This window comes from Oncorhynchus tshawytscha, linkage group LG16 (assembly GCF_018296145.1).
Source record: "Oncorhynchus tshawytscha isolate Ot180627B linkage group LG16, Otsh_v2.0, whole genome shotgun sequence".
Classification (NCBI taxonomy): domain Eukaryota; kingdom Metazoa; phylum Chordata; class Actinopteri; order Salmoniformes; family Salmonidae; genus Oncorhynchus; species Oncorhynchus tshawytscha.
Genome location: NC_056444.1, coordinates 41,915,956 through 41,928,813, shown reverse-complemented (window position 1 = coordinate 41,928,813; position 12,858 = coordinate 41,915,956). Strand labels below are relative to the sequence as shown.

General features: G+C 44.6%; 1 protein-coding gene across 5 annotated transcripts in view; it reads left to right on the top strand.

The window, feature by feature from the left end:
* The window catches only part of LOC112215684 (arf-GAP with SH3 domain, ANK repeat and PH domain-containing protein 1), a 73,991-nt gene that overhangs the window by 47,547 nt on the left and 13,586 nt on the right, over nt 1-12,858 (top strand). For 3 of the 5 annotated variants that reach the window (XM_024374928.2, XM_042299167.1, XM_024374925.2), the window contains exons 12-20: nt 110-118; nt 478-578; nt 703-772; nt 6,188-6,275; nt 6,596-6,644; nt 8,899-9,074; nt 11,094-11,227; nt 11,426-11,517; nt 11,877-12,063. In XM_024374928.2, the coding sequence (XP_024230696.1) occupies nt 110-118; nt 478-578; nt 703-772; nt 6,188-6,275; nt 6,596-6,644; nt 8,899-9,074; nt 11,094-11,227; nt 11,426-11,517; nt 11,877-12,063 (906 nt within the window). The remainder of the gene's footprint in view (nt 1-109; nt 119-477; nt 579-702; nt 773-6,187; nt 6,276-6,595; nt 6,645-8,898; nt 9,075-11,093; nt 11,228-11,425; nt 11,518-11,876; nt 12,064-12,858) is intronic. The other 2 variants (XM_042299168.1, XM_024374926.2) reach the window with 1 other exon arrangement.

The following is a 12,858-nucleotide window of genomic DNA, read 5'->3' as shown; positions in this document are numbered from 1 at the left end:
TACACTCTATGCATGCATGCAGGCACTGTCTCACGCCTACTTCTCAGCTGCTTCTTTCACACTCTCTCCCTCTATCTCCCCCTCTGCTCGCTGCTTGTCTGGACTCAAGTCTAGAAGAGTAAGTGTGTATAATTGGCATGCTTCTGTTGGTCTTGCCTCGTTTGAGACATTTTGAAGAGCATGCACTCCACTGTGTTTTTCATTTAATCGTGTGTTTAGAACATGGCTTGCGTCCCAAGTGGCACCCTATTCTCCGTGCAGTCCACTTCTATGGACCCGAGCCCCGGTGAAAAGCAGTGGACTAAATAGAGAATAGGCTGCCATTTGGGACGGGCGCCATGGTCCTTTGAACATCAAATATGAACCGATAAATAATAACGACCCTGGCCTGCACTCTCCGTAAGAGGCATATTTGGTTGGTTGTGTGTGGTGATTTGCTGAGTTGTCTGTGTCTGAACACTGTATGTGTTGCCGCAGGACTCCCAGAGTAAGCAGGGTGGCTATAGCATGCACCAGCTGCAGGGCAACAAAGAGTTTGGCTGTGAGAAGAAAGGCTACCTGATGAAGAAGAGTGATGGGTAGGTCACACACACATACACACACACTGAACAGTACTGAACAAGCGTTTATATTAATACACTCAGGTATGCAAAGCCCTTTTCTGATCTTTTGTTGTGCCTTGGTCTTGCTGTCTTCCTCCAGGCTGAGGAAGGTGTGGCAGAGGAGGAAGTGTTCAGTGAAGGGTGGCATGCTCACCATCTCTCATGCCACGGTGAGAGGCAAACATACCACACACACACGCGCGCATACACATACACACACACACCTGTGGAGGCTAGATCAGAGGCAACATCCGGTATGAAAGAAGCTGTGTAGAGCACTATCAATCTGGCAGTTGGCAGAGGGGAATCAACATGGATGGGTTGCCAGGGCAACCCCTCAGCGAACCCCCCCCACCCTCTCCCATTGCTGTGGTGACTCATCTCTGAGTTTGCTGCTGGCTCTTCTCTTCCCTGGGCCTGTGGATACTGTGGAGTACAGCAGCACTGGATCAGATATTCACTATCTGCTGCTGAGAGCTAATACAATAAGCAATGTTGAGATAGATAGACAGAGACACACGGTGCACATGCGACAGAGAGAGTGCACACAGACACAACTAGCATGTCCCAAATGTTGTATAATTCCACTCTAGATTGAGGTGGATCCCCCAAATATCATAATACTATCATCTCATTTACTGGATATATAGACACCATCCTTCCAAGGAAATTATCTGTAGCCTATGTACGAGCCTGCCTGTCTGCACCTCCAGAAAAAAGAAAACGCACAGAGAATCCATGTACTTATCTTCAGTTCTTTGTCTGATGGCATGTTGCAGCTCCGCTCTGTGTTTATTTCCCATCAGCCCCTGTGGCAGGCCAGGCAGCTGAACTCTGGGTGACCCTGCCTGCGAGGCGCAGTGCCAGCCAGGCAGCCTCACCTCAGGGCTCATTTGGTATTTGTTATTTGGTATTTTATTAGGATCCCCATTAGCTGGTGCGATAGCAGCAGCTACTCTTCCTGTGGTTCACACAAAACATGGAACATGACATACTGTGATACAGAACATTAATAGACAAGGACATAAACGTTTTACATAAATGTAAAACGTCACACATAGCCAACATATCAATACATACACACAATATCTAGGTCAAATAGGAGGGAGGGAATGTGCGGTGAGGTGTTGCTTTATTTATTTTCTTGGATTTGTTCTGGATTTGGAGACTGTGAAAAGACAACCCCCGCCCCCCGCCCGCCCGCACAGTTACAATGCAGTGCCCATTCTACACACGTGCTAGCTGGGCACAGTGATATTATCATATTATGACAGTGGGTACTGTACTGTAGCCAACCCAAAGTGGTGCTGCCTGGACCACAGCCAGTACTGAGGGAATACCTGGGATCCTCCCTAGGCTAGCTATACTGTTGTGTCTAGTGTTTAGGCACTGTGTCCCAAATGGCACCCTATTCTCTATGTAGTTCACTACTTTTGGACTATTGGGCTTTGGTCTAAAGTAGTGCACTACATAGGGAATAGGTTGCCATTTGGGACACATATAGTGCCTCTGGGTCACTGAGTACAAGTTATCATTGTATCATATTTGGTAATTTATTAGTGGCACAATTACAGTATTCTGTGGGACTGTTTCTATTTTCAGAGACATACAGTAAATGCGGAGAAATGTAATCAATCAATTACTATGGCCTCAGTGATTCTAATGATGTTGTAGAACTGATTGATTCAAGGCTGTGTTTCAAAGCAACAAAAAAAAGCTAATTTGAATCAACATCCTGAGATAAAACGTTAGAAGAGATTTTTTTTAAATACTGTATATACAGTGCCTTGCGAAAGTATTCGGCCCCCTTGAACTTTGCGACCTTTTGCCACATTTCAGGCTTCAAACATAAAGATATAAAACTGTATTTTTTTGTGAAGAATCAACAACAAGTGGGACACAATCATGAAGTGGAACGACATTTATTGGATATTTCAAACTTTTTTAACAAATCAAAAACTGAAAGATTGGGTGTGCAAAATTATTCAGCCCCTTTACTTTCAGTGCAGCAAACTCTCTCCAGAAGTTCAGTGAGGATCTCTGAATGATCCAATGTTGACCTAAATGACTAATGATGATAAATACAATCCACCTGTGTGTAATCAAGTCTCCGTATAAATGCACCTGCACTGTGATAGTCTCAGAGGTCCGTTAAAAGCGCAGAGAGCATCATGAAGAACAAGGAACACACCAGGCAGGTCCGAGATACTGTTGTGAAGAAGTTTAAAGCCGGATTTGGATACAAAAAGATTTCCCAAGCTTTAAACATCCCAAGGAGCACTGTGCAAGCGATAATATTGAAATGGAAGGAGTATCAGACCACTGCAAATCTACCAAGACCTGGCCGTCCCTCTAAACTTTCAGCTCATACAAGGAGAAGACAGATCAGAGATGCAGCCAAGAGGCCCATGATCACTCTGGATGAACTGCAGAGATCTACAGCTGAGGTGGGAGACTCTGTCCATAGGACAACAATCAGTCGTATATTGCACAAATCTGGCCTTTATGGAAAAGTGGCAAGAAGAAAGCCATTTCTTAAAGATATCCATAAAAAGTGTTGTTTAAAGTTTGCCACAAGCCACCTGGGAGACACACCAAACATGTGGAAGAAGGTGCTCTGGTCAGATGAAACCAAAATTGAACTTTTTGGCAACAATGCAAAACGTTATGTTTGGCGTAAAAGCAACACAGCTCATCACCCTGAACACACCATCCCCACTGTCAAACATGGTGGTGGCAGCATCATGGTTTGGGCCTGCTTTTCTTCAGCAGGGACAGGGAAGATGGTTAAAATTGATGGGAAGATGGATGGAGCCAAATACAGGACCATTCTGGAAGAAAACCTGATGGAGTCTGCAAAAGACCTGAGACTGGGACGGAGATTTGTCTTCCAACAAGACAATGATCCAAAACATAAAGCAAAATCTACAATGGAATGGTTCAAAAATAAACATATCCAGGTGTTAGAATGGCCAAGTCAAAGTCCAGACCTGAATCCAATCGAGAATCTGTGGAAAGAACTGAAAACTGCTGTTCACAAATGCTCTCCATCCAACCTCACTGAGCTCGAGCTGTTTTGCAAGGAGGAATGGGAAAAATGTCAGTCTCTCGATGTGCAAAACTGATAGAGACATAGCCCAAGCGACTTACAGCTGTAATCGCAGCAAAAGGTGGCGCTACAAAGTATTAACTTAAGGGGGCTGAATAATTTTGCACGCCCAATTTTTCAGTTTTTGATTTGTTAAAAAAGTTTGAAATATCCAATAAATGTCGTTCCACTTCATGATTGTGTCCCACTTGTTGTTGAATCTTCACAAAAAAATACAGTTTTATATCTTTATGTTTGAAGCCTGAAATGTGGCAAAAGGTCGCAAAATTCAAGGGGGCCGAATACTTTCGCAAGGCACTGTATACAGTGTATATATACAGTGCATTCAGATGGTATTCAGACCCCTTGACATTTTGTTGTTGTTGTTATTCTAAAATGGATTAAGTAGATTTTTTTTCCCAATACCCCATAATTACAAAGCAAAAACAGTTAATTTTTTATTTTTGCAAATGTACACTACCGTTCAAAAGTTTGGGGTCACTTAGAAATGTCCTTGTTTTTGAAAGAAAAGTAAAATTTTTGTCCATTTAAAATAACATCAAATTGATCAGAAATACAGTGTAGACATTGTTAATGTTATAAATGACTATTGCAGCTGGAAACGGCAGATTTTTAGGGATATCTACATAGGCGTACAGAGGCCCATTATCAGCAACCATCACTCCTGTGTTCCAATGGCACGTTGTGTGAGCTAATCCAAGTTTATAATTTTAAAGGGCTAATTGATCATTAGAAGACCCTTTTGCAATTATGTTAGCACAGCTGAAAACTGTTGTTCTGATTAAAGAAGCAATAAAACAGGCTTTTAGACTAGTTGAGTATCTGGAGCATCAGCGTTTGTGGGTTCGATTACAGGCTCAAAATGTCCAGAAACAAAGAACTGTCTTCTGAAACTCGTCAGTCTATTCTTGTTCTGAGAAATGAAGGCTATTTCATGCGTGAAATTGTCAACGAACTGAAGATCTCTTACAACGCTGTGTACTACCCCCTTCACAAAACATCTCTGCCAGGTTGGAAGGGGTGCGTTGCTGCACAGCTATTTTCAGGTTTCTCCAGAGATGTTCAATCGGCTTCAAGTCCGGGCTCTGGCTGGGCCACCCAAGGACATTCAGAGACTTGTCCCGGAAAAACTCCTGCGTTGTCTTGGCTGTGGGCTTAGGGTCATTATCCTGTTGGAAGGTGAACCTTCGCACCAGTCTGAGGTCTTGAAGCGCTCTGGAGCAGGTTTTCATCAAGTATCTCTCTGTACTTTGCTCCGTTCATCTTTACCTTCGATCCTGACTAGTCTCCCAGTCCCTGGCGCTGAAAAATATCCCCACAGCATGATGCTGCCACCACCATGCTTCACCAAGGGATGGTGCCAGGTTTCCTCCAGACGTGACGCTTGGCATTCAGGCCAAAGAGTTCAGTTTTGGTTTCACCAGAGCAGGGAATCTTGTTTCTCATGGTCTAACAGTCCTTTATGTCCCTTTAGGCAAACTCCAAGCAGGCTGTCATGTGCTTTTTTGGGGGGGGCTTCCGTCTAGCCACTCTACCATAAAGGACTGATTGGTGGAGTGCTGCAGAGATGATTGTCCCAACTCCACAGAGGAACTCTGTCAGCGTGACCATCGTTTTCTTGGTCACCTTCCTGACCAAGGATGGTGACCCCGATTGCTCAGTTTGGCCGGGCTGCCAGCTCTAGGAAGATTCTTGGTGGGGATGGAGGCCACTGTGTTCTTGGGGACCTTCAATGCATCAAAAAATATTTTGGTACCCTTCCCTAGATCTGTGCCTCAGCACATTCCTGTCTCGGAGCTCTAGGGACAATTCCTTCGACCTAATGGCTTGGTTTTTGCTCTGACATGCACTGTCAACTGTGGGACCTTATATAGACAGGTGTGTGCCTTTCCAAATCATATCTAATCATTTGAATTTACCACATGTGGACTCCAATAAAGTTGTAGAAACATCTCAAGGATGATCAGCAGAGAAAGGATGCACCTGAGCTCAATTTAGAGTATCATAGCAAAGGGTCTGAAGATATCTGTTTTTAATTTTGTATAAATTTGCAAAGAATTCTCAAAACCTGTTTTTACTTCGTCATTATGGGCTATTGTGTGTAGATTGCTGAGAATATATATATATAATATATATATATATATATATATATATATATATATATATATATATATATATATATATATATATTTTACATTTTAGAATAAGGCTGTAACGTAACAAAATGTGGAAAAAGTATAGGGGTCCGAATTCTTCCCGAATGCACGGTATATAGTTTCTTTATTCAGCCGAGACAAAAAGAAATACCAACAATGCCAAACATTAAAATATTAATTGACCTATTACTTTACCACCCCACCCTATCCAGAGTCAGGTAGGCTTGTAGTGTTAGTTTCATAGGACCAATACTGGTCGATGTACAGACTCATTTTCATAATTTCCATCAAGTAGCTAAGTCGTCTGTGTGTTTGTGCAGTCCAACAGGCAGCCTGTGAAACTCAACCTGCTCACCTGCCAGGTCAAGCCCTGCGCTGAGGACAGGAAGTGCTTTGATCTAATTTCCCGTAAGTACCCCTCTTACCATAACCCTTATGCCAATACAGCAGTTACTGTGGGTGGTGCATGGGCTGGGTGGCCTGTGAGAGAAGGGGCCTTTTAAATGACCTCTTATGGACATTCAGAAACAGAAAGAGTCAAAGAGACCATTTTGTGTCATCCCGACTGGCTGTTGAATGACGTCTCGACATTGAAAGGAAAACCTGAAACACGCTGTGCTTGTGAATTACCCAACATGCGCCTCACAACAGGGCTATATTACAGGACATGATTACACAGTGTCTGCTAGGTCCGAGATCACATTCCCCTCTAATCTCTCTGCCCACAGACAACCGGACATATCACTTCCAGGCTGAGGATGAACCGGAGTTTGTCATGTAAGTGTATCAACACAGTCGATCACATTATACACATTGTTTTACTGTAGTATCCAACTCGAAAGGCAGGTACAAAGTGATACACTGAAGCCATGAACGTGGCCTTGATAATGTAGCTATGAGCTTGAATGATCAGTGAGATTTAACAAAGAAAGACAGCGTCTTTCATGCCCCATTGACAGGGTATTTGTATTACTTAGAGAGAGAAACAAGACTGCTAGGTGCTAGCAGCAGTAGGGGTTTCTATCTCCCTGGACCTGTGGTTGTCACTTGTTCAGGTGCACACGCATTATTTATTTCTCACACACACACACACACACACACACACACACACACACACACACACACACACACACACACACACACACACACACACACACACACACACACACACACACACACACACACACACACACACACAGTTTCAACCACATTCTGCCACTTCATACCCAATGATCATTAATTGAAATCAATTCCAACTTCTCTGTCTTCCTAAACTGTCAGGGCCCTTATGAACCACTGCCTTTAACCACGCTGACATGAACTTTACTGCGACACAATAGGCCTTGCCTCTTAGACTCACCTTAGGATACATCCCAAATGGCACCCAATTCCCTATGTAGTGCACTACTTTTCACCAGGGCCCATAGGGCGTGGAATAAGTGTTTGAAATGAAACATTTATTATTTGAAAATATAACGTCCCTGCATTATGCAATCACACGTTCGCCCACCCACGCCCTGTGTATCGCAAGTAAACAACTCACCCTTAAAGACACGCGTACACCCACGCATCTTCATACTCATTTCTTGCTATTTCTCGCATGCTCGCTCGCACACACGCGCGCGCACACGCACACACACACACACACACACACACACACACACACACACACACACACACACACACACACACACACACACACACAAACAAACAGTAACATACTTTAATTAATTAACACAATGATTGTCTCCTAGCCGACACACACACTCACACATTTTAAATACTTTATTTGAATCCACAAATCCACAAATCCACAAATCCACAAATTACATTCAAGTAGGAAGGAGCTGTGCTGTACTGTGCTGAACAGCGGGTGGGTTGGCAACAGTAGCAGTCACTTCCTGGCTGATTCATAATGAGCGCACTCAGACAGACGGCTGCGAGGAGTCTGTGCTGTTCAAGGACTTCCTAGGTTAACTAGAGTGTGCGTGTGTGTGTATGTGTGTGTGTGTGTGTGTGTGTGCGTATGTGTGCGTGTGTGTGTGTGTGCGTGTGTGTGTGTGTGTGTGCGTGTGTGTGTGTGTGGAGGGTGTTCAGATGTGTTGGTTGATACAGTAGGCACATTTAGATTGTGGATGTAAAACAATAAGAACATAACATACTCTTTCCATGACAGACTGACCAGGTGAATCCAGGTGAAAGCTATGATCCCTTACTGATGTTACCTGTTAAATCCACTGCAATCAGTGTAGATGAAAGGGAGGAGTCAGGTTAAAGAATGATTTTTTTTTAGCCTTGAGACTATTGAGACATGGATTGTGTATGTGGGCCATTCAGAGGGTCAAAGGGCAAGACAAAGATTGAAGTGTCTTTGAACTGGGGTATGGTAGTGGGTGCCAGTCGCACCGGTTTGAGTGTGTCTTGAACTGCAACGCTGCTGGGTTTTACACGCTCAACAGTTTCCCGTGTGTATCAAGAATGGTCCACCATCCAAAGGACATCCAGCCAACCGGACACTACTGTGGGAAGCATTGGAGTCAACATGGAAGCATTGGTGTCAACATGGAAGCATTGGAGTCAACATGGAAGCATTGGTGTCAACATGGAAGCATTGGAGTCCACATGGAAGCATTGATGTCAACATGGGCCAGCATCCCTGTGGAACGCTTTCAACACCTTGTAGAGTCCATGCCCCGATGAATTGGGGCTGTTCTGAAGGCAAAAGGGGGTACAACTCAATATTAGAAAGGTGTCCTTAATGTTTTGTACCCTCAGTGTAAACATCAAGGGCTCAAGATAATACAGTATACATATTAATACATACAGTATAGAATATACTGTCAGATGGAGTTGGGAGTTGACCCATCTCCTTGTCTAAAAGCCTCTACCTAAGAGGCTTATGCACACAGAAATCCCCAAAATGCACTCTTCTATATACTATTCTCATACATTTTGAAAACCCCTTGCTCTGTAATAACTCGTTACTCTGTTTGTGCATCTGTCTCTGTGTGTGCGTTGTGTGTGTGTGTAGCTGGATCTCGGTGCTATCCAACAGTAAGGAGGAGGCTCTGAACATGGCATTCCGTGGAGGAGAGGACGGAGGAGGAGGAGGAGGAGAGGACGGCCTCGAGGACCTGACCAAAGCCATCATAGATGACGTGCTGCGCATCCCTGGCAACGAAGTCTGCTGTGACTGTGGCGCGACAGGTACATATACAGTACAATGTTTATGTGTGAGTGTGTGCGTTTGACCGCCACCTCTATGGATTTCCAAGGGCCTTATATTCTATATCCTCCCCTATGTACCACTACTTTGTGCATACTCACCATTCACCTTGTGATAGGAGAAGACAACAACACCTTTGCTTCAGCATTTTATCTCGCCCTTGAACTCACACACCCCGATGGGTACTTCATCATCTTCAAGGTTGTCCCTCCAAAATCCCTGCTCAGCCCAACATCGATCCACTGTTCTGCACTGTCATGGCTGCTCCCTATCTCGCTCAGTAGGTGACACCTGAGAGATATGCTATGCAGCCAGCCTGATGTCTTTAACCAAGCAAGCAGAAAAGCAGCAGCATCAGGGGCCTCTGTATTCTTGATATAACAATGGTGTTGGCCCTTTCTGGCCCCTGTTCCTCCAACTTGATCCTCCCCTGCTGTAAAAACAGACTCCCCAGAGCAGAGACACCCTGGCCTTTTGACTCCCCCAATACACACACACACACACACACACACACACACACACACACACACACACACACACACACACACACACACACACACACACACACACACACACACACACACACACACACACACACACACACACACACACCACCTCAGTTAATCACCCTATCCACCTCTGTCAGCATAAACACACAGAGCCCCTGAGGGAGTTAGCGGGCGGCTAGCGACAAATAAACCTGTGTTTCTTGCAACATCAACATCATTACATCGCCGTGTTGCATAATTCACACACATCCCCCTCTCTGGAGTGAGTTAATTGCGCTGGTCTGGTCACCATAAGTATACCCGTTGTTTTAAGCATGCTAACAGGCTGCATCCCAAAGTCACAGCATCACAGTGGGAGATGGGGAGCCACATTTGAACCGCTCTCTGATGCTTTCTACTTCATTCTGATGCCTTGCTAAGCTGCTCTCATCCTCCCAGTCGACCAAGCTGCTCCTTTGTAGCTATGCGACACTGTCATACTGTGCAGAGTGACCCCTGGCTATGACAGGGCCCTAAAACGAGTCCTCCAGCTAGTGTACTGCAGGCTCATATATGGTGCTCCTTTGACCCCGTCCTGTCTAAAATAAAACTCTCTAGCGGAGTATCAGTGGCAACTGTTTTGCAGCTCTAGAGCTCTCACCCCACCCTGTGCATCCTGTCATACATGTGCTTTATTGGTGTTTCGTCGCCTCTGAAAGCCTTCCACCTGTCCATCCGCCACAAACCTGTCAAATTCAGACAGGCTAGCAAGCTTAGCAGCTAACAGCACTCAGCCATCTGTAAAGATAGTTTGTTTACGTCTGCGTAGCTGCGTATGGCTCCCAGGCTTGATCTCAGGCTGGGTTTAAGCCACCTTAAGTTGCATCACTCAGGCTTGGCTGTGGTGTCAGTCACTGTAGCGGTTTACAGTGAAGAGCTCAAAGCTTCTCTAGCCCTCCACCACATGGCTCTGCTGTCAGAGCATGTTCAGGCATTCTGCTTGACACAGAATGATGCAATGTATTCTAGTTGCTGGGCTCTGGTAGTGCTCCTGAGGTTGCCGAGGCCCTCTAGTGGTGTGTGCTGTTTTTTTTTTGCCACTGCTCACATTGATGGTGATGTTGGACTTGGCAAAACCGTGGCAAAACGTTTTGCAACAGAAAACCAACACATTTATTTCTTATTCAAGTTCAGGTTGTCATTCCCTGTTTCAGTCCATTTTCTTTCATTTGAAGCCTAATGAATACCACCCTGAAATAACACGTCAGCTTGGAACTGATAATAGTCCACCACCTTCAGCATTATCATTCTGGATTTCAAATATATACTGTATGTTTATGGTAGTACAAAAAAAGGTCTGGATTTCTGTTTTTGGAACCAAAACGTCTGTACCTTAAACTGTGAATTCTAGTACTACTGAATTCCCGATTTTGTATTTTTTTTGTAGCCAAGACAGCTATCCACAGGCCTGTTTGCAACAAACTTATGTTGTCATGTTCTCTGTGCCCTTAGATCCAAAATGGCTGTCCACTAACCTAGGCATCTTGACCTGCATCGAGTGCTCTGGTATCCACCGGGAGATGGGAGTGCACATCTCACGCATCCAATCCATGGAGCTAGATAAGCTAGGCACCTCTGAACTCTTGGTGAGTAAATCAAATACATTTACATTTTTTTCACAGTAAATCAACATACAAAAATAGATTCAAAAACAGGATAGAAATAAATCAATCTTTATTTTACGATGTGATTATGATTATGACAATTAAAGCAAAGTGCTTACGAGCATCTTAACATTCATCTGTTGACTTGATACTTAGGCAAATGTCTCTCTTCCTTCACAGCTGGCCAAGAATGTAGGGAACAGTAGTTTCAATGAAATAATGGAGGGGAACCTTCCTTGTCCCTCACCAAAGCCCACTTCTTCAAGTGATATGTAAGTACTCAGCATCATCAATAGCAACTACATGAGCTGCTTAGAGACTAGAAACTCCATAGAAATTTGACCTCACCTTCACTGGGTGCATAATCTGGTGTATGTTTGAGCTTATGCAGTTAGATGTGTCTGGCAGGAAAAGCCACAGAATTAAATATAACACTAGAATGGCCATGGGCATTCTAGCAACATGCCCCCAAAAAATGGCCATCTTGGTCAGGAAAACATTCATGCTAGAAACTGGATTATAGGATCTCTATGGCAAAAGCTATCCGCACAAACATTCCAAAACCCTCTCCATCTCTTTATTCTACTACTCTTCTTCTTCTTCTTCTCTCCCCCTTCTCTCCCTCCTACAGGACAGTGAGGAAGGAGTTCATCAATGCTAAGTATGTGGACCACAAGTTTGCACGGAAGACCTGTACCTCCTCGGCAGCTAAGACCATCGAGCTGTGTGAGGCGGTCAAGTCCAGGGATCTGCTGTCTCTCATCCAGGTGTACGCAGAGGGGGTGGAGCTAATGGAGCCCCTGCCTGAGGGTGGACAGGTGAGTCGGACCTCTGACCTCATAGACCCTGGACTGTATTATTATCGCATCTCATTTGATCAGGGCCCATACTCATAAACCGTCTCATAGGATTGCAGATATAGGATCAGGTCCCCCCCTATCCATATAATCTTATTCATTATGATCCCAAAAATAAAGCTGATCTTAAATCGGCACTCGTACTCTGAGATGCTTTGAATGCAGGCCCTGATCTGGTATGGTGGGTATGATATGACAATATGAGCAGAAGTCTACTGTTTCATAGGGAAATAGTAGGTTGTACTGAGCCTATAAGGAGGCTGCACTGTACATGGGCAGTAATGAGCAGTCCACAGAGAACAATTGCGTTTTCTACTCCCTTTACTAAGCAGCGTTGGACAAGACAACATTGCTCAAACGTGTAAAGTCACTCAGTTGCGCTGTCAGTACTGTGGCCCACTGAACGTTGAACCACGTAGCGATGCGGTGTGCTCTCAGAAGTAGTCCATAGGGAATAGTGGCCAGGGATGTGTCACTGACTCTGTTTGAAGGCCGCAGAGCTCCCAGTCCAGGCTGACTCACTGATATCTAATACATTCCTGTCTGTCAGTGAACCTGATTCCGAGTCTCTCTCCCAAATGGCACTCTATTCCCTTTATAGTGCACTGGCCAAGTCTCTGGTAAAAAAAAAAGTAGTGCATTATCAAGGTAATAGGGTTCTATTTGGGACGCAGGCGGAGTGTCCTCAGCAGATAGCACATCATTACCCAGAGTCCCAGACAGCAAGAGTCCCAAACAGATACCCCAGCTGTACTC